Genomic DNA, 21,856 nt, shown 5'->3' on the forward strand with positions numbered 1-21,856 from the left:
AGAGTCAGTGTGTGTGGAACTGTACCCCAGTGAGAGTCTTTGTGTGTGGAACTGTACCCCAGTGAGGGTCAGTGTGTGTGGAACTGTACCCCAGTGAGAGTCTTTGTGTGTGGAACTGTACCCCAGTGAGAGTCAGTGTGTGTGGAACTGTACCCCAGTGAGAGTCTTTGTGTGTGGAACTGTACCCCAGTGAGAGTCAGTGTGTGTGGAACTGTACCCCAGTGAGAGTCAGTGTGTGTGGAACTGTACCCCAGTGAGAGTCTTTGTGTGTGGAACTGTACCCCAGTGAGAGTCAGTGTGTGTGGAACTGTACCCCAGCAAGAGTCTTTGTGTGTGGAACTGTACCCCAGTGAGAGTCAGTGTGTGTGGAACTGTACCCCAGTGAGAGTCAGTGTGTGTGGAACTGTACCCCAGTGAGAGTCAGTGTGTGTGGAACTGTACCCCAGTGAGAGTCAGTGTGTGTGGAACTGTACCCCAGTGAGAGTCAGTGTGTGTGGAACTGTACCCCAGTGAGAGTCAGTGTGTGTGGAACTGTACCCCAGTGAGAGTCAGTGTGTGTGGAACTGTACCCCAGTGAGAGTCAATGTGTGTGGAACTGTATCCCAGTGAGAGTCAGTGTGTGTGGAACTGTATCCCAGTGAGAGTCAGTGTGTGTGGAACTGTACCCCAGTGAGAGTCAGTGTGTGTGGAACTGTATCCCAGTGAGAGTCAGTGTGTGTGGAACTGTATCCCAGTGAGAGTCAGTGTGTGTGGAACTGTACCCCAGTGAGTGCCCGTGTGTGTGTGTCTGAGTTTATGAGTATGTCTGAGTGCATGACTGTGTGTCTGAGTATCTGAGTTTATGTGAGCTTATGAGTGTGTTTGAGTGTGTGTTGATGTCTGAGTGTGAGTGTATATGCGTGTATCTGAGTGTGTGTGTCTGAGTGTGAGAGTGTCTGAGTGTGTAAGTTCCTGTGTGTGTCTGAGTGTGTGTGTCCGAGTGTGTCTGAGCGTGTGTGATCTGAGTTTGTCTGAGTGTGTCTTGTGTGTGAGTGGCCGAGTGTGTGTGAGTGTGTGTGCATATCTTTGTGTGTGTGTGTGTGTGTCTGTGTTTAAGTGTATGAGTCTGTATGTGTCTGAGTGTGTGTGAGTGTGTGTTGATGTCTGAGGATGAATGTGTGAGCATGTATGAATGTGTGTGTATCTGAGCGTGAGTGTGTATGTCTGTGTGTGAGTGTGTGTGTGCATATCTTTGTCTGTGTGTGTGTGTGTGTGTGTGTGTGTGTGTGCGTCTGAGTGTACGAGTCTGTGTATGTGTGTGTGTGTGTCTGAGTATGTAAGTGTCTGTGTATGTCTGTGTGTGTGATCTGAGTTTGTGTGTGTGTAAGTGTGTCTGTGTGTGTGAGTGGCTCAGTGTGTGTGAGAGTGTGTGTGCATATCTTTGTGTGTCTGAGTGTGTGTGTGTCCGATTGCGTCTGAGTGTGTGCAATCTGAGTTTGTGTGTGTGTGTGTGTGAGGCCGACTGTGTGTCTGTTTGAGTGTGTGTATCTCTGTCCTGTCTCTCCGTGTGAGTGAGTCTGCTCTGACTCTATTGCGATTGTACCTGTACAGGAGGCCGCAGCACTAACCTTGCCCGATAGCCCAGGATATGAGCTCGCAGGACCATGGCAGCTCCCTGCAGCTCCTCCGCTCGAGCCTTCTCCAGCTTCTGTTCCAAGGCTTCCTTCAAAAAAACCTGCAAGAAATGTCAGATAGTCAACAACTTAGAGAAATGGGGAAGGCGAGGACTGCATTAAGCAGCAGCATTCCTGAGAGAGAGAGAGAGAGAGAGAGGGAGGGACAGAAAGAGAAGACAGGCGTTTGCTAGGCTGTGAGTAGGCTCCTGTTTCCCCCTGTAGTCTGTATGCGCGGGTTGGTACAAGGATTTTTATCAGGTCACTTTAACTAAATCTCTTCAGTCGCCAGCATAGTCTCTTAATCTCTGTAAAGAAGTTATTTAAAAGTTGTCCCTGGCAGAGAGTGCAGGGTGTGTCTCTGACAAAGGCTCTGCAAAGAGCTGGCTGGCTGCGGACTGGAATTCGGTCACTCTCCCTCCCTCTCTCTCTCTCTACGAACAAGTGTATAAAGAGCCTCCTCACTTTGTTACTGGGCTCCATTCACTTAGATACAGTCAGTGTAACCAATCACAGCTGACTCACATCACCCCCCCCCCCACCACCACCACTACAACCACTTTAACCCTTTCAGTCCCAGCTGGTTTCCTCAAAAACCTCTCCTGAGAAGTTAAGCTCAATGTCGACAGGTGAGTGAGGAAGTGAGGAAGTGAGCATTGAGAGTTGCAAATCAACCAGAGCAAGAGCACAGAATTACCCCTCACCTTACATCCCTCACCCCACATACCTCACCCCTTAACTTTCACCCCTCACCCGACACCTCTTACCTTCCACCTCTCATCCCACACCCCATAACTTTCACTCCTCACCCCACACCCCTTGCCATTCACCCCATACCCCTCACCTTCCCCTTTCACCCCACACCTTTCACCTTCACCCCTCACCTTTCACCATTCACCCCATACTCTTCACCTTAACCCCTCACCTTTCACCATTCACCCCACACTCCTCACCTTAACCCCTCACCTTTCACCATTCACCCCTCACCTTAACCCTTCACCTTTCACCATTCGCCCCTCACCTTCACCCCTCACTTTTCACCGCTCACCCACAACCCTCACCTCACACCCCTCTCCTCTGTCCCTCACCTGTCAACCCCACAGCCTTTTTGCTTCTCCCCTCCCCCAACTCTATGTCCTTGTATATATAAAGTCGAGCTCTGGGACTGTTTGTATTCATATCCTTCCTGGAACTTTGAATCCTTGGGATTGCTCCGCTTTTGGAATTGCCAGCTGGAGTTTAATTAGAGCACAGTCAGATTTTACAGGAAGCTTGTTCTGTGACACAATCAGTTCCAAGGACCCTCACAAATTCACTTCATCCAAAAAAAATTATGAGATTAGATTTGGCACACATGAGAAATCGAAGACCTACAGGAACAGGAGGAGGCCAGGAATAGGAGGAAGCCATTCAGCCCCTCGAGCCTGTTATGCAGGTACAGGAGGATGCATTTCAGACCCTCAAGCCTGTTACACAGGAACAAGAGGAGGCCATTCAGCCCCTTGAGCCTGTTATACAGGAACAGGAGGAGGCCATTCAGCCTCACGAGTCTATTATACAGGAACAGAAGGAGGCCATTCAGCTCCTCGAGCCTGTTACACAGGAAATGGAGGAGGCCTTTCAGCGCTTTGCGCCTGTTATACGGGAACAGGAGGAGGCCATTCAGCCCCTTGAGTCTGTAACACAAGAAATGGAGGAGGCCCTTCAGCTCCTCAAGTTTATTGCACAGGAACAGGAGGAGGCCATTCAGCTCCTCGAGCCTATTACACAGGAACAGAAGGAGGCCATTCAGCTCCTCGAGCCTATTACACAGGAAATGGAAGAGGCCTTTCAGCTCCTCAAGTTTATTGCACAGGAACAGGGGGAGGCCATTCAGCCCCTCGAGCCTATTACAGCATTTAATTTGATGCCGGCTGACCTGTATGTTAAATCCATTTACTCACCATAGTTCCATATTCTTTCAGTCCCTTACCCAATAAAAATCTATGAATCTCAATTTTGAAAACTCCAATGACCCCCAGCCTGAACAGCTTTTTTGGAGGGAGTTCCAGATTCCCACTGCCCTCTGTGTGAAGAAGTGCTTCCTGACATCACCCCTGAACGGCCTGGCTTGAATATGAAGGTTCTTCCCCCTTGTTCTGGACTCCCCATCACCACCACCCCCCACCACAGAAGGAATAGTTTCTCTCCATCGACCCTATCAAATCCTTTAATCATCTGAAAAACCTCAAGTAGATCACCCTTTAATCTTCTATACTCGAGGGAATACAAGCCTAGTCTGTGTAACCTGTCCTTGTAATTTAACTCTTTCCACCCCAGTATCATTCTGGTGAATCTGTGCTGTACCCTCTCCAAGGCCAACATATCCTTCCTGAGGTGCGGGGCCCAGAACTGAACCCAGTTACTCCAGGTGGGGTCTGACCAGAGCTTTATTTAACTGTAATCTCACCTCCACATAACAGGAAAGATGGTAAGTGATTGATTGGTTCATGGGCATTTTCTCTTTTTCTCTAATCTAAACTAGTGAATTTTAATCAGATTAAGGATAACATTAATTGAAATAATAAGAATATAAGCTTATTATATATAATAATATAATATTATTACATATAATATATTATATATATATAATATATATATATATGGCAAGACTAAAGGGCTTAATTAAAATTTAACAAAGAAAGTAATTAATTAGTTAATTAAAACACTATAGAGATGGCTGGTCAGCTGGTGTGTTGCAGCTGCAGTATGCGGGCTCTGCTGGACACCAGTGAGATTCATGCAACCACATATGCAGTAAGTATCTGCAGCTCTTGGAACTTCGGCTCAAAGTTACTGAGCTGGAGGCTGAGCTTCAGACACTGCAGTGCATCAGGGAGGGGGAAAGTTACCTTTTATTATTTATTCATGGGGTGTAGGCTTCACTGGCTGGACCAACATTTATTGCCCATCCCCAGTTGCCCTTGCAAAGGTGGTGTTGAGCTGCCTTCTTGAACCACTGCAGTCCATGAAGTGTAGGTACACCCACAGTGCTGTTAGGGAGGGAGTTCCAGGATTTTGACCCAGCGACAGTGAAGGAACAGTGATATATTTCCCAGTCAGGATGGTGAGTGACCTGGAGGGGAACTTCCAGGTGGTGGTGTTCACATCTATTTGCTGCCCTTGTCCTTCTAGATGGCAGTGGTCATGGATTTGGAAGATGCTGTCTAAGGAGCCTTGGTGAGTTCCTGCAGTGCATCTTGTAGATGGTGCACATTGCTGCTACTGTGCGTCGGTGGTGGAGGGAGTGACTGTTTGTGGATGTGGTGCCAATCAAGTGGGCTGCTTTATCCTGGACAGTGTCAAGCTTCTTGAGTGTTGTGGGAGGTGCAGTCATCCAGGCAAGTGGGAAGTATTCCATCATACTCCTGACTTGTGCCTTGTAGATGGTTGACAGGATTTGGGGAATCGTGAGGTGGGTTACTCGTCGCATGATTCCTAGCCCTTGACTGCTCTTGTACCAGAGTATTTATATGGCTAGTCCAGTTCAGTTTCTGGTCAATGGTAGTTGACCAGAATGTTGATAGTGGGGGAATTCAGCAATGGTAATGCAAATGAACGTCAAGGAGAGATGGTTAGATTCTCTCTTGTTGGAGATGATCATTGCCTGACACTTGTGTGTCATGAATGTCGCTTGCCACTTGTCAGCCTAAGCCTGGACGTTGTCCAGGTCTTGCTGCATTTGGACATGGATTGCTTCAGTACCTGAGGAGTCGCGAATGATGTTGAACATTGTGCAATCATCAGCGAACATCCCCACTTCTAACCTTATGATGGAAGGATGGTCATTGATGAAGTAGCTGAAGATGGTTGGGCCGAGGACACTACCCTGAGGACCTCTTGCAGTGATATCCTGGTGCTGAGATGACTGACCTCCAACAACCACAACCACCTTCCTTTGTGCTAGGTATGACTCCAACCAGTGAAGAGTTTTCCCCCTGATTCAAATTGACTCCAGTTTGGCTAGGGCTTCTTGATGCCAAACTCGGTCAAATGCTGCCTGGATGTCAAGGGCAGTCACTCTCACCTCACCTCGGGAGTTCAGTTCTTTTGTCCATGTTTGAACCAAGGCTGTAATGCGGTCAGGAGCTGAGTGGCTCTGGTGGAACCCAAATTGGGCACCAGTGAGCAGGTTATTGCTAAGCAAGTGCCGCTTGATAGCAATGTTGATGACCCCTTCAGTTCTTTACTGAGGATTGAGAGTAGACTGATGGGTCGGTAATTGGCCGGGTTGGATTTGTCCTGCTTTTTGTGTACAGGACATACCTGGGCAATTTTCCACATAGACGAGTAGATGCCAGTGTTGAAGCTGTACTGGAACAGCTTGGCTAGGGGCGCGGCAAATTCTTTCTGGAGCACAAGTCTTCAGTACTATTGTCGGAGTTTGTCAGGGCCCATAGCCTTCAAACTATCCAGTGCCTTCAGCCATTTCTTGATATCATGTGGAGTGAATCGAGTTGGCTGAAGACTGGCATCTATGATGCTGGGGACCTCTGGAGGAGGCCAAGGTGGATCATCCACTCGGCATTTCTGGCTGAAGATTCTTGCGAATGCTTCAGCCTTAGCTTTTGCACCCATGTGCTGGGTCCACCATCATTGAGAATGGGACTATTTGTGAAGCCTCCTCCTCCAGTGAGTTGTTTAATTGTCCACCACCATTCACGACTGGATGTGGCAGGACTGCAGGGCTTAGATCTGATCTGTTGGTTGTGGGAAATTAGTTCTGTCTATCACTTGCTGATTGTGCTGTCAACACTGTCCTGTGTTATAGCTTCACCAGGTTGACACCTCATTTTTCGGTATGCCTGGTGCTGCTCCTGGCATGCCCTCCTGCACTCTTCATTGAACCAGGGCTGATCCTTGGCTTGATGGTAATGATAGAGTCAGGGATATGCCAGGCCATGAGATTACAGATTGTGTTTGAGTACAATTCTGCTGCTGCTGGCCCACAGCATCTCATGGATGCCCAGTCTTCAGTTGCTAGATCTGTTTGAAATCACTTAGCAGAGTGGGACAGTTCATTTTGCACACAAAACCAATGTCACACAACACTAAAGGACATTGGTGAACCAGGTGGGTTTTTACAACAGTTGACAATTGTTTCATGGTCATCATTAGACTTTTAATTTCAGATATTTATTGAATTCAAATTCCACCATCGGGATTCGAACCCGGGTCCCCGGAGAATTACCCTGGGTCTCTGGATTACTAGTCCAGCAACAATACCATACACTTTGTTCTGGGAGGCAGTCTTACACCTTAGGATAGGATTTTCTGGGGTCCATGGTCAGGGACAGGAGTGTTGATGAGAGTAATGCATTTGATGTGGTCTACATGGACTTTAGCAAGGCTCTTGATAAGGTCCCTCATGACAGACTGGTCAAGAATGTGAGAGCCTATGGGATCCCAGAAAAAGTGGCACGTTGGATCCAAAATTGGCCGAGAAGCAGGAAGCAGAGGGTGATGGTAGAGGGATGTTTCTGTGACTGGAAGTCTGTTTCCAGTGGGGTTCCGCAGGGCTTGGTGCTGGGGTCCCTTGCTGTTTGTGGTGTACATGAATGATTTGGACTTAAATGTAGGGGGTATGATCAAGAAGTACACGGATGACACGAAAATTGATAGGGTGGTAAATAGTGAGGAGGATAGCCGTAAACTGCAGGAGGATATCAATGGGCTGGTCAGGTGGGCAGAGCAGTGATAAATGGAATTCAACCCGGAAAAGTGTGAGGTAATGCACTTGGGGAGGGCTAACAAGGCAAGGGATTAGACTATAAATGGTAGGACCCTGGAAAGTACTGAAGATCAGAGGGACCTGTGCATATCCACAGATCCCTGAAGGTAGCAGGGCAGGTAGATAAGGTGGTTAAGAAGGCGTATGGGATACTTGCCTTTATTAGCCGAGGCATAGAATACAAGAGCAGGGAGGTTATGCTGGAACTGTATAAAACGCTGGTTAGGCCACAACTGGAGTACTGCGTGCAGTTCTGGTCATCACATTATAGGAAGGATGTGATTGCACTGGAGAGGGTGCAGAGGAGATTTACCAGGATGCTGCCTGGGCTGGAGGGTCAGAGTTATGAGGAAAGATTGGATAGGCTGGGGTTGTTTTCCTTGGAGCAGCGAAGGTTGAGAGGGGACCTGATAGAGGCGTATAAGATTATGAGGGGCATAGATAGGGTGGATAGGAAGGCACTTTTTCCATTAGCAGAGGGGTCAATAACCAGGGGGCATAGATTTAAGGTCAGAGGTAGAAGGCTAAGAGGGGAGTTGAGGAGTAATTTTTTCACCCAGAGGATGGTGTGAGTCTGGAACTCACTGCCTGAAAGGGTGGTTGACTCAGAAACTCTTGTAGCATTTAAGAAGTATTTAGATATTCACTTGCATTGCCATAGCCTCCAGGGCCATGGGCCAAGTGCTGGAAAATGGAATTAAGAGTAGTCAGATCTTTGTTGACCGGCGTGGACACGATGGGCCAAATGGCCTCCTTCTGTGTTGTAAACGTCTATGAGGAGAGGAGAGTGTGACTGCGATTGAGGCAGGTATGGGGATCGAAACGCTAGAAGTGGTGGAGCCTCAACCCTTCCAATCGTCCAGCAGCTTCAAGGTTCTTGCAGCTTGTATGGACAAGAACGGGCACTGCAGAGTGGATTAGCAAACTGACCATGGCACTGTGTACAGGAATCCATTCAAGCGGGGGGAGTCAATCGGGATGTACTGGTAGTCGGGACAGAATAGTCAGGGGGATAGACACAGTTCTCTGTAGCCAAGGGCAAGAATCCAGGCGGCTGTATTGCCTGCCCGGTGCCAGGGTTTGGGCATCTGCTCTGGGCTGGAGAGGAATTTGCAGTGGGAGGATCCAGTTGTCGTGGTCCACATGGGCACCTTAGGAGAGTTATAGGAAAGAGATTCTTCTTAGGCAGTGTGAGCAGCTAGGGGCTAAATTTAAAAGCAGAATGTCAAGGGTAATAATTTCTGGATTACTATCTGAGCCACGAGGAAATCAGTGTAGGGTAAATCAGATTAGAGCCTTGAATGTGTGGCTCAAAGATTATTGTTGGAGAAATGGTTTTTGATTCACCCCACCAGTACTGGGGAAAGTGGGAGTTGTACCACTGGGACAGACTTCACCTGAACCATGCTAGGATCTGTGTTCTGGAGGTTGTATAACTAGTGCGGTAGAGAGGGCTTTAAACTAAATAGTGGGGCTTGATGCCTCATTTTTAGGTATGCCTGATGCTGCTCCTGGCATGCCCCCCTGCACTCTTCATTGAACCTTTGCTGAGTGTTATGAAATATCTCCTTAATTGTCTGCCACTGTTTCTCTACTGTCTCACCTTTTAACCTGTTTTCCAAATTTACTTTAGCAAAACCTGTCCTCATACTCTTGTAAGTGCCTTTATTTAAATCTAGGAGACTAGTGTTAGACCCACACTCTCATCCTCAAACTGAATGTGAAATTCCCACGTGTTATGATCACTATTGCCTAGAGGTTTCTTTAATATAAGGTCACTAATTAATCTTGTCTCATTGCACATTTCCAGATCTAAAATAGCCTACTCCTTGATTTGCACTAGAACATAATACTCAAAGAAATTGGGATCAAGTGAGGGAAGATGTGGTAAATTAAAGGGAGAGTTCAAGGCAACAGAGCAGGGTAGCGACATGGTAATGATAGCGAAAGTGTGGCAGGAAGGGACAGAGTGTATAAACTAAAGATAGCACCAGCAGATAAGGCCAGAGTTTGCAAGAATGGTAAAAAGACAGAATTAAAAGCTCTGCATCTTAATATGCGTAGCATTCATAACAAAGCAGATGAATTGATAGCACGAATAGAAAAAAATATGTATGACCTGATAGCCATTAGAGAGACATGGTTGCAAGGTGACCAACGCTGGGACCTATTATTCAAGAGTACTTGACATTCCGATAGGACTGGAAGATAGGAAAAGGTAGAGGGGTAGCTCTGTTAATTAAGAATGACATTAGTACAATAGAGAGAGAGATGAACTTAGTTCAGAAGGACAAGATGTAGAACCAGTTTGGGTAGAAATAAGAAATAGCTAAGGCAAGAGGTCACTTTTGGGAGTAGTTTACAGGCCCCTAACAGTAGCTACACTGTAGGACAGAGTATACAGGAAAAAAATAATGGGGGCTTGTAAGAAAGGTACTTCAATAATCATGGGTGATTTTAATCTTCATGTAGAATTGATAAATCCGATTGGCAAATGTAACCTGTAAGATGAGTTCATAAGACTGTATTTGGGACAAATTCTCAGAATAGTACATTCTAATGCCAACTGGGGAGCAGGCTATTTTAGATCTGGAAATGTGTAATGAAACAGGATTAATTAAAGGCTTCGTAGTAAAGGAACCTCTAGGCAACATTGATTGTAACATGAAAGAATTTCACATTCAGTTTGAAGGTGAGAGTGTTGGTCTAAGACTAATCTCTTAAAATTAAATAAAGACAATTACAAGGGTATGAGGACAAATTTGGCTAAAGTAAATTAGGAAAATAGGTTAAAAGGGGAGGGGAGAAGGTGGTGGTGGCGCTGCTGGTGGTGTCACTAGTAATCCAGAGGCACAGGGTAATGCTCTGGGTGCCCAGGTTAAAATCCCACCACAGCAGACAGTGAAATTTGAATTCAATAAAATTCTGGAAACAAAAGTCTAACGTTGACCATGAAACCATTGTTGATTCTCGTAACAACCCATCTGGTTCACAAATGTCCTTTAGGGAAGGAAACCTGCCATCCTTATCTGGGCTGGCCTACACATGATTCTAGATCTACAGCAATGTGGTTGACTCTTAAATTCCCTCTGAAATGGCCTAGCAAGCCACTCAGTTGTATCAAACTGCTAAAAGGTCTGAAAGGAATGAAACCGACAGACCACTAGGCATCGACCTAGGCACCGGAAATGACAATGGCAAACAGCCCTATCGACCCTGCAAAGTCCTCCTCATGGAATCATACCTTACAAATAATGACCCGACGCCACCATCACCATCCCTAGGCAGGACAGACCCAGGAGAGGTGGCAGCACAGTGGTACACAGTCAGGAAGGAGTTGCCCTGGGAGTCCTCAACACTGACTCCGGACCCCATGAAGTCTCATGGCATCAGGTCAAACATGGGTGGGGAAACCTCCTGCTGATTACCACGTACCGCCCTCCCTCAGTTGATGAATCAGTGCCTCCTTCATGTTGAATATCACTTGGAGGAAGCACTGAGGGTGGTAAGAGCACAGAATGTAATCTGGGTGGGGACTTCACCAAGAGTGGCTCGGTAGCACCACCACTGACCGAGCTGGCCAAGTCCTAAATGACATAGCTGCTAGACTGGGTCTTCAGCAGGTGGTGAGGGAACCAACATGAGGGAGAAACATTCTTGACCTTATCTTCATTAACCTGCCTGCCACAGATGCCTCTGTCCATGACAGTATCGGTAGGAGTGACCACTGCACAGTCATTATAGAGACAAAGTCCCATCTTCACATTGAGGATACCCTCCAACGTGTTGTGTGGCACTACCACCGTGCTAAAAGGGATAGATTTTGAATAGATCTAGCAACTCAAGACTGGGCAACCAGGAGATGTTGTGGGCCATCAGTAGCAGCAGAATTGTAGTCAACCACAATCTGTAACCTCATGGCCCGGCATACCCCCCAACTCCACCATTTTCACCAAGCCAGGGGATCAACCCTGGTTCAATGAAGAGTACAGGAGGGTATGCCAGGTGCAGCACCAGGCATACCTAAAAATGAGGTGTCAACCTGGTGAAACCACAACATAGGACTACTTGCGTGCCAAACAGCATAAGCAGCAAGTGATAGACAGATCTAAGAGATTCCACAACCAACAGATCAGATCTAAGCTCTGTAGTCCTGCCACATCCAGTCGTGAATGGTGGTGGACAATTAAACAACTCACTGGAAGAGGAGGCTTCACAAATATCCCCATCCCCAATGATGGAGGAGCCCAGCACACTAGTGCAAAAGAAAAGGCTGAAGCATTCGCAACAATCTTCAGCCAGAAATGCCAAGTGGGTGATCCATCTTGGCCTCCTCCAGAGGTCCCCAGCACACAGATGCCAGTCTTCAGCCAACTCGATTCACTCCACGTGATATCAAGAAACAGCTGAAGGCACTGGATACTGCAAAGGCTATGGGCCCTGACAATATTCCGGCAACAGTACTGAAGACTTGTGCTCCAGTATTTGCCACACCTCTAGCCAAGCTGTTCCAGTACAGCTACAACACTGGCATCAACCCGGCAAAATGGAAAATTGCCCAGGTATGTCATGTACACAAAAAGCAGGACAAATCCAACCGGCCAATTACCACCCCATCAGTCTACTCTCGACCATCAGTAAAATTATGGAAGGGCAAAAGAGCTGAACTCCTGAGGTGAGGTGAGAGTGACTGCCCTTGACATCAAGGCCGCATTTGACCTGAGTGGGGCATCAAGGAGCCCTAGCAAAACTGGAATCAATAAGAATCAGGGGGAAAACTCTCCACTGGTTGGAGTCATACCTACCACCAAGGAAGGTGGTTGTGGTTGTTGGGGGTCAATCATCTCAACTCCAGGACATCGCTGCAGGAGTTCCTCAGGGTAGTGTCCTCGGCCCAACCATCTTCAGCTGCTTCATCAATGGCCTTCCATCCATCATAAGGTCAGAAGTGGGGATGTTCGCTGATGATTGCACAGTGTTCAGCACCATTCGTGGCTCCTCAAATACTGAAGCAGTCCATGTCCAAATGCAGCAAGACCTGGACAACTTTCAGGCTTGGGCTGACAAGTGGCAAGTAACATTCACACCACACAAATGCCAACAAGAGAGAATCCAATCATCGCCCCTTGATGTTCAATGGCATTACCATCACTGGGGGGCAGACAGGAAAGTGACCACAGGCAGATCAGTCATGATCTTATTGAATGGTGGCGCAGGATTACAGAGCCGAATTACCTACTCCTACTCCGATTTCTGGAGTTCTTGTCCAACACACACTATCACTGGGGTACAGTCCCTGGGGTACGGGTCCCACACACACTGACTCTCACTGGGGTACAGTCCCACACACACTGACTCTCACTGGGGTACAGTTCCACACACACTGACTCTCACTGGGGTATAGTCCCACTCACGCTGACTCTCACTGGGGTACAGTCCTACACACACTATCACTGGGGTACAGTCCCACACACACTATCACTGAGATACAGTTCCACACACACAGACTCTCACTGGGGTACAGTCCTACACACACTGACTCTCACTGGGGTACGGGTTCCACACACACTGACTCTCACTGGGGTACAGTCCCACACACACTGACTCTCACTGGGGTATGGGTTCCACACACACTGACTCTCACTGGGGTACAGTCCCACACACACTGACTCTCACTGGGGTATGGGTTCCACACACACTGACTCTCACTGGGGTACAGTCCCACATACACTGACTCTCACTGGGGTACAGTCCCACTCACGCTGACTCTCACTGGGGTACAGTCCTACACACACTATCACTGGGGTACAGTTCCACACACACTGACTCTCACTGGGGTACAGTTCCACACACACTGACTCTCACTGGGGTACAGTCCCACTCACGCTGACTCTCACTGGGGTACAGTCCTACACACACTATCACTGGGGTACAGTCCCACACACACTATCACTGGGATACAGTTCCACACACACTGACTCTCACTGGGGTACGGATCCCACACACACTGACTCTCACTGGGGTATGAGTTCCACACACACTGACTCTCACTGGGGTACAGTCCCACACACACTGACTCTCACTGGGGTATGGGTTCCACACACACTGACTCTCACTGGGGTATGGGTTCCACACACACTGACTCTCACTGGGGTACAGTCCCACACACACTGACTCTCACTGGGGTACAGTCCCACTCACGCTGACTCTCACTGGGGTACAGTCCTACACACACTATCACTGGGGTACAGTTCCACACACACTGACTCTCACTGGGGTACAGTTCCACACACACTGACTCTCACTGGGGTACGGGTCCCACACACACTGACTCTCACTGGGGTACGGGTTCCACACACACTGACTCTCACTGGGGTACAGTCCCACACACACTGACTCTCACTGGGGTATGGGTTCCACACACAAAGACTCTCACTGGGGTACAGTCCCACACACACTGACTCTCACTGGGGTATGGGTTCCACACACACTGACTCTCACTGGGGTATGGGTTCCACACACACTGACTCTCACTGGGGTACAGTCCCACATACACTGACTCTCACTGGGGTACAGTCCCACTCACGCTGACTCTCACTGGGGTACAGTCCTACACACACTATCACTGGGGTACAGTCCCACACACACTGACTCTCACTGGGGTACAGTCCCACACACACTGACTCTCACTGGGGTACAGTCCCACACACACTGACTCTCACTGGGGTACAGTCCTACACACACTATCACCGGGGTACAGTCCCACACACACTATCACTGGGATACAGTTCCACACACACTGACTCTCACTGGGGTACAGTCCCACACACAGACTCTCACTGGGGTATGGGTTCCACACACACTGACTCTCACTGGGGTACAGTCCCACACACACTGACTCTCACTGGGGTACGGGTTCCACACACACTGACTCTCACTGGGGTATGGGTTCCACACACACAGTCTCACCGGGGTGCAGTCCCACACACACACACTGTCTTTCACTGGGGTGCAGTCCCACACACACTGACTCTCACTGGGGTATGGGTTCCACACACACTGACTCTCACTGGGGTACAGTCCCACACACACGGACTCTCACTGGGGTACAGTCCCACTCACGCTGACTCTCACTGGGGTACAGTCCTACACACACTATCACTGGGGTACAGTCCCACACACACTATCACTGGGATACAGTTCCACACACACACTGACTCTCACTGGGGTACAGTCCCACACACACTGACTCTCACTGGGGTATGGGTTCCACACACACTGACTCTCACTGGGGTACAGTCCCACACACACTGACTCTCACTGGGGTATGGGTTCCACACACACTGACTCTCACTGGGGTATGGGTTCCACACACACTGAGTCTCACCGGGGTGCAGTCCCACACACACACACACTGTCTATCACTGGGGTGCAGTCCCACACACACTGACTCTCACCGGGGTACAGTCCCACACACACACTGACTATCACTGGGATACAGTTCCACACAGGGAATGACTGTAATTTCTCGGTATGGGTTTATGATAATGAGCCTTGTGTTCAGCTGCTCTAGAAATGAACACATGCAGTGGTTCAGAAAGTGTCACCTCCGGCCCTGTCAAGACAATGAATCTCTTTCATTTAGCAATGGCTGTTCGATCCCAGTGTCATGTAATAATGAATGCCAAACCTTCAGAACTGAATAGCAGCCTTTCACTGCGAGGCTGGATTAATGTCCTTCTGCTCTACTCTAACTCTTATGCCTTTACTCCGCTCTCCACTCTGAATGCTTCTGCACCCTGTCCATTCTAAACTGAATTGAAAGAAAGACAAATAAATCGCTGCTTCAACTGGAAGGCATGTTTGGGCTTTGGTTGGGGATAAGGGAGCAGGTGAAAGGACAGGTGATGCATCTTCTGTGCTTGCATGGAAAAGTACCATCGGAAAGGGAGGGGGTGTTGGGGATGACTGAAGCATACAGCAGGGTGTTGCCTGTCCTTTCAGAATGCTGAAATGGGACGGCAGAGTAAGATGTGTCTGGTGATGGCATCACTCCTAGAGGCGATGGAAATGGCAGAGGGTGATTGTTGAATAAGGAAGCAGGTGGGGTGCAAGGTGAGGACAACAAGGGGAACCCGATCAAACACTCTTTCCAAGCCAAACAGCAATTTACTTGTACTGGATTAACACTCACTAACCTTACTCTTCCCCAAACGCCAGTGAGAATTGCAACTGTCGTAAAGTTTCAGCAGTGTTGTGCATCTCTCCTTATCGTCCTCTGGGACGTTGCGATTTTTCAGGAGCATCTTGTATCTAAAGACAGATGAAAACCATCATTAACTTTCTTCAATGATAGCCCTCGTTTCACTCTATGTCCAAAAGGCACCATCGAAGGAAATATTTCACTTTGCACCTGGTACCAATATGTCCCAAACAGTCATGAGCTGATAACCATTAATCAGTGTCACCGTTCCCAATACAGCGATGCCCTGAGAACACTGCGACTGGCAACTGCTTACAGTTTCAATACAACAATAACAATTTGCATTTATGTAGCCTCTCTAATGTAATAAAATATCCCAAGGCGCTTGACAGAAGCATCATAAAAATTTGACATCAAGCCACATAAGGTGATATTAGGGACAGGTGACCAAAAGCTTTGTCAAAGAGGCAAGTTTTAGGTCTTAAAGGAGGAGAAAAGGGTAGAAAGGTGGCCAGTTTTAGGGAAGACATTCCAGAACTTGAGACCCAGGCAGCTGAAGGCAGGGCCGCCAATGGTGATGTGATTAAAATCGGGAATGCACAAAAGGCCAGAATTAGAGGAGTGCAGATATCTCACAGGGTTGTGGAACTGAAGGAGGTTACAGAGATAGGGAGGGGATTTGAAATCAGGGATGAGAATTTCAAAATCAAGATATTGCTTGACAGGGGGCCCATGTGGGTCAGCGAGCACTGGGGTGACGGGGGAATGGGACTTGCTGTGAGTTAGGATGTGGGCACTAGAGTTTGGGGTGCTTTGAAGTTTTTTAGCGGGTAGAAGATGGGAGGCCAGTCAAGAGAGCATTGAAATAGACAAATCTCAAGGTAACAAAGTCATAGGCAAAGGATTTCAACAGCAAGTTAAAAAAAGAATGAGCTTGCATTTCTAAAGTGCCTTTCACAACCTCAGGACGTCCCAAAGTACTTTACATCCAATGTAATCCTGTTGGTATATAGATAATATATATATTATACATATATCATATATACTAACATATATGTAGGAAATGCAGGAGTCAATTTGCACATAGCAAGATCTCATATACATCAAAGTGATAATGATCAGATAATCTGTTTTAGAAAGGTTGTGTGCAGGATAAGTATTGGCCAGGACTCTTCCCTTCCTCAATTTGGTGACCATTGGATCTTGATGTCAACTACATGAGCTAAGACAGGGCAAAATCAGGCGATATTGTGGAGGTGAAAATAGGCAGTCTTATTGATGGCACGGTTATGTGATCAGAGGTTCATCTCAGGATTAAAAGTGACACCGAGGCCAGGATTTTACGGTCCCTCCCGCCTGGCAGGATATTACAGTCCCACTGAACTAAATGGAGATTTGAATGGCTCACCGCATCCGCCAGGGGAGAGACACTGCAGCTGGAAGGTAAAATCCTGGCCCAGATTGAGAACAAGCTGTCTCAGGCTGTTGCCAGCGAGAGGGATGGAGTCGGTAGTTAGGGAACGGAGTTTGGGGCAGAGACTAAATACAATGGCTTCAGGAAATTACTGCTCATCCAGTAAAGGATGTCAGATCAGCAGTCTGAGAATTTAGAGATGGGGGTTGATAGAGAGAGGTGAAGTTGAGGTCAAACTCGGTGTCATTAGTGTACATGTGAAAACTATCGCTGTGCTTTCAGATGATGTTGCCGAGGAGCAGCATGTAGATGAGAAATAGGAGGAGGGCAAGAATGGACCCTCAAGAGACACCAGGGGTAATGGGGTTGCAATTGTTCCTCTGGCTATGATTAGATTGATAAGAATGGAAGCGGGTGAGAGCAGCCCCACCCAGCTGGACGACAGTGGAGAGGTGTTGGAGGAGGATGGTATGGTCAAACCGTGTCAGAGGCTGCAGACAGGTCGAGAGGGACGAGGAGGGAAAGTTTACCTTTGTCACAGTCACTGAGGATGTCATTGGTGACTTTGGTTTGAGGTGTTTCGGTGCTGTGACAGGGGTAGAAACCTGATTGGAGGGATTCAAACATGGAGTTCTGGGAAAGATGGAAAAGGATTTGGGAGGTGACAACATGGTTCAAGACTTTGGAAAGGAAAAGGAGGTGAGAGATTGGATGGGACTAATGGGACAAAGTAGCACTTAATGAACAATCACTGAACCCCCGACTATCAACATCCTGGGCTTTGCCATTGACCAGAAACTGAACTGGACTAGCCATATAAATACTGTGGCTACAAGAGCAGGTCAGAGGCTAGAACTCCTGCAGCGAGTAACTCACCTCCTGACTCCCCAAAGCCTGTCCAACAACTACAAGGCACAAGTCAGGAGTGTGATGGAATATTCCCCACTTCCCTGGATGAGTGCAGCTCCAACAACGCTCAAGAAGCTTGGCACCATCCAGGACAAAGTAGTTCGATTGATTGGCACCACATCGACAAACATTCACTCCCTTGACCACTGACGCACAGTAGCAGAAGTGTGTGTACCATCTACAAGATGCACTGCAAAACAGCAACAAAAAAGCAGTGTATTACTTAAAGGGAGAATTGCTGCATAATTCTGAAGTGCAGGGGGATCTAGGTGTTCTCACACATGAGTCACAAAAAGTTAGTATGTAGGTACAGTAATTAAGAAAGCTAATGGAACGCTATCCTTTATTATGAGAGGGATTGAATATATAAGTAAGAATGTTATGCTTCAGTTATACAGGGCACTGGAGAGACTGCACCTCGAATACTGTGTGCAGTTTTGGTCTCCTTATTTAAGGAAGGATGTAAATGCATTGGAGGCGGTTCAGAGGAGGTTTACTAGATTGATACCTGGAATGAGTGGGTTGTCTAATGAGGAAAGGTTGGACAGACTGGGCTTGTTTCCACTGAAGTTTAGAAGAGTGAAGGGTGATTTGATTGAAGTATCTAAAATCCTGAATGGCCTTGACAAGGTGGACATCAAAAGGATGTTTCCTCTTGTGGGTGAGTCCAGAACTAGGGGGCACTGTTTTAAAATTAAGGGTCACCCTTTTAGGATGGGGATGAAGAGAATTTTTTTCTCTCAGAGGGTTGTGCGACTTTGGAATTCTCTGCCTCAGAAGGTGGTGGAGGCGGGGTCATTGAATATTTTAAAGTCAGAGGTAGATAGATTCTTGTTAGGCAAGGGAATCAAAGGCTATCGGGGTTAGATGGGAATGTGGAACTCGAAACGCAACAGATCAGCCATGATCTTATTGAATGGCGGAGCAGACTCGAGGGGCCGAATGGTCTACTCCTGTTCCTATTTCTTATGTTCTTATGTAATGCTCTTAGAGGGATACAGAAGAATACAGAGGAATGCAGGGTGATAAAGAGGGATACTGAGGGATGCAGAGCGATGCAGAAGAATACAGAAGGATACAGAGGATGCAGAGCGATACAGAGGGATATGGATTGATGTAGAGGGTTACAGAGGGATGCATAGGGATAAAGAGGGATGCAAAGGGATATAGAGGGATACAGGGGGATACAAATGGATACAGAGGGATGCAGAGGGATCTAGAGGGATCTAGAGGGATGCAGAGGGATACAGAAGGATACAGAGGGATGCAGAGGGGTACAGAGGGGTGCAGAGGAATAAAGATGAATGCAGAGGGATAAAGAGGGATGTAAAGGGATACAGAAGGATACAGGGGGATGCAGAGGGATACAAGAGGATGCAGAGGGATACAGGGGAAATTAGAGGGATGTAGAGGGATACAGAAGGATGCAGAGGGATAAGGAGGGATGCAGAGGGGTACAGAGGAATACTGAAGAATATAGAGGGACGCAGAGGGATGCAGAGGGATACAGAGGGATATAGATTGATGCAGAGGGATACAGGGGAATACAGAAGGATACAGAGGGATCTCGAGGGATACAGAGGAATACAGAAGGATACAGAGGGATATAGAGGGACGCAGAGGGATATAGAGGGATATAGAAAGATACAGAGGGATGCAGAGGGATACAGAGGAATACAGCGGAATATAGAGGGACGCAGAGGGGTGCAGAGGGATGCAGCGGGATCCAGGGGGATGCAGAGGAATCCAGAGGGATGCAGAGGGATACAGAGGAATATAGAGGGGCGCAGGGGGATACAGAGGAATAAAGAAGGATATAGAGGGATACAGAGTGATGCAGAGGGATGCAGAGGGATACAGAGGAATATAGAGGGACGCAGAGGGCTACAGAGGAATACAGAAGGACACAGAGGGATGCTGAGGGATACAGAATGATGCAGAGGGATCCAGAGTGATGCAGAGGGATAAAGAGGGGTGCAAAGGGATATAGAGGGATGCAGAAGGATATAAAGGAATGTAGAAGGATACAGAGGGATACGTGGGGATGCAGAGGAATACAGGAGGATACAGAGGGATCTCAAGGGATACAGAGAAATACAGAGGGATACAGAAGGATACAGAAGGATGCAGAAGGATACAGAGGGTTAAAGAGGGATATAGAAGGATACAGAGGGATCTAGAGGGATATACAGAGGAATACAGAGGGATGCATATGGATATAGAAGGATACAGAGGGATTTAGAGGGCTGCAGAGGGATACAGATGGATACAGAGTAATACAGGGTTACAGAGTCCCACTTCAGAATAATGGGAGGTAGGATATGCCAGAAAGGCACAGGTCAGTTTGTGTTCAGTTGGTACACAAGGTGGTTCTAGAGATTCCAGCGGGTCTTTCCAATTTTCCTGACTCCTGCGGGAGACTTAATCGCTGATAAAATTTCAGAGTCTATAATATGGGATAGAAGTATAGGAGGTCCTGGGCCAGTAGCTGCTGGTTTATATCAATACTTATACAATCCCCTTTGGAAAGTTCCTATTGAATTGGCTTCCACCGCCCTTTCAGGCAGCACCTTCCAGATCAGAACTCGCTGTGTAAAGACACTCCTCTGCTCCTTTCCAATATCTTAAACATGTTTCCCTCTGATTACTGATCCTCCTGTCACTTGATCAAAATGTTGCCAATTTCTTTCTCCTGTGACTTTGCCCCATTCCCCACATCCCTCCCTATAGCCATCAAACCCTCACTGAATTGTCTCCAAATGCCTCCTACTGCCTACTCTTTGTTAGAAAACTTGCAGATATAATGTAAGTCATTTAAAATATTTTTAAAATGAGTTCACAAGACATGAAAGCATCAAAATCCCACCTGAGATAAAATTCCTGGAATGGCCGTCGGACTGGGAATCCTGCCCGTCGAATTTTTACCATTTCCAGCATTCCAGAGTAACGCAGCTGGTTTCGAACCACTCCCTCATCAAACTGCTCTGGCATCTGGGAATTCCAAAAAAAGATTAATCTCCTCATCAATTTCTTCCCAATTTTCTCCTCCTCCTCTCCCAAAACTGGAGGCTAAAAGCGAGTTGGATCCCAAAACACTCGGAGACATCAGCTTCATCGTTTAAAACAGTCCGAATTCTTGAACACACCTGACCTCAAAACACTCAACAAACAAGCAACAGAGACATGAACACCAGTAACAGCAACCAGTCCTGTAAATACCAAATATACAAATTCTGCAGGGAAGCAAACTTATTCTTTCTCATAGAGAGGCAGAATAGAAAGTCCAGAAAAACACTGAATCATCTTGTTTAAGTATCCCCCCATTAGTGTATCTCCGTGTTAGTGTATCTCTCTGTTGGTGTATCTCCCCATTGGTGTATCTCCCATTAGTGTATCTCCCTGTTGGTGTATCTCCCCGGTAGCATATCTCCTTGTTAGTGTATGCCCCTGGTAGCGTATCTCCCCGTTAGTGTATTTCCCTGGTAGCATATCTCCCTGCTACTGTATCTCCCCATTAGTGTATCTCCCTGGTAGCGTATCTCCCCAATAGTGTATCTTCCTATTAATGTATCTCCCCTTTAGTGTATCTCCCCATTAGTGTATCTCCCTGGTAACGTATCTCCCTGTTAGTGTATCTCCCCGGTAGCGTATCTCCCCAGTAGCGTATCTCCCCGGTGGCGTATCTTCCTATTAATGTATCTCCCCTTTAGTGTATCTCCCCATTAGTGTATCTCCTTGGTAACGTATCTCCCTGTTAGTGTATCTCCCCGGTAGCATATCTCCCCGGTAGCGTATCTCCCTGGTAGCATATCTCCCAGTTGGTGTATCTCCCCATTGGTGTATCTCCCCGGTAGCGTATCTCCCCATCAGTGTATCTCTTGATTGGTATGTTTCCCCATTAGTGTATC

The 21,856-nt window shown here is 47.5% G+C and overlaps 1 protein-coding gene across 1 annotated transcript in view; it reads right to left on the reverse strand.

The window, feature by feature from the left end:
* LOC144686925 (unconventional myosin-X-like) overlaps positions 1–21,856 on the reverse strand; it is a 184,120-nt gene that overhangs the window by 22,320 nt on the left and 139,944 nt on the right. Inside the window, exons 20-22 of the mRNA XM_078552775.1 lie at positions 20,815–20,939; positions 15,621–15,735; positions 1,608–1,714 (exon numbers count right to left, since the gene is read on the reverse strand). Coding sequence (XP_078408901.1) covers positions 1,608–1,714; positions 15,621–15,735; positions 20,815–20,939 — 347 coding nt within the window. The remainder of the gene's footprint in view (positions 1–1,607; positions 1,715–15,620; positions 15,736–20,814; positions 20,940–21,856) is intronic.

The sequence above is a fragment of the Cetorhinus maximus genome, chromosome 11 (assembly GCF_964194155.1).
Source record: "Cetorhinus maximus chromosome 11, sCetMax3.hap1.1, whole genome shotgun sequence".
Classification (NCBI taxonomy): Eukaryota; Metazoa; Chordata; class Chondrichthyes; order Lamniformes; family Cetorhinidae; genus Cetorhinus; species Cetorhinus maximus.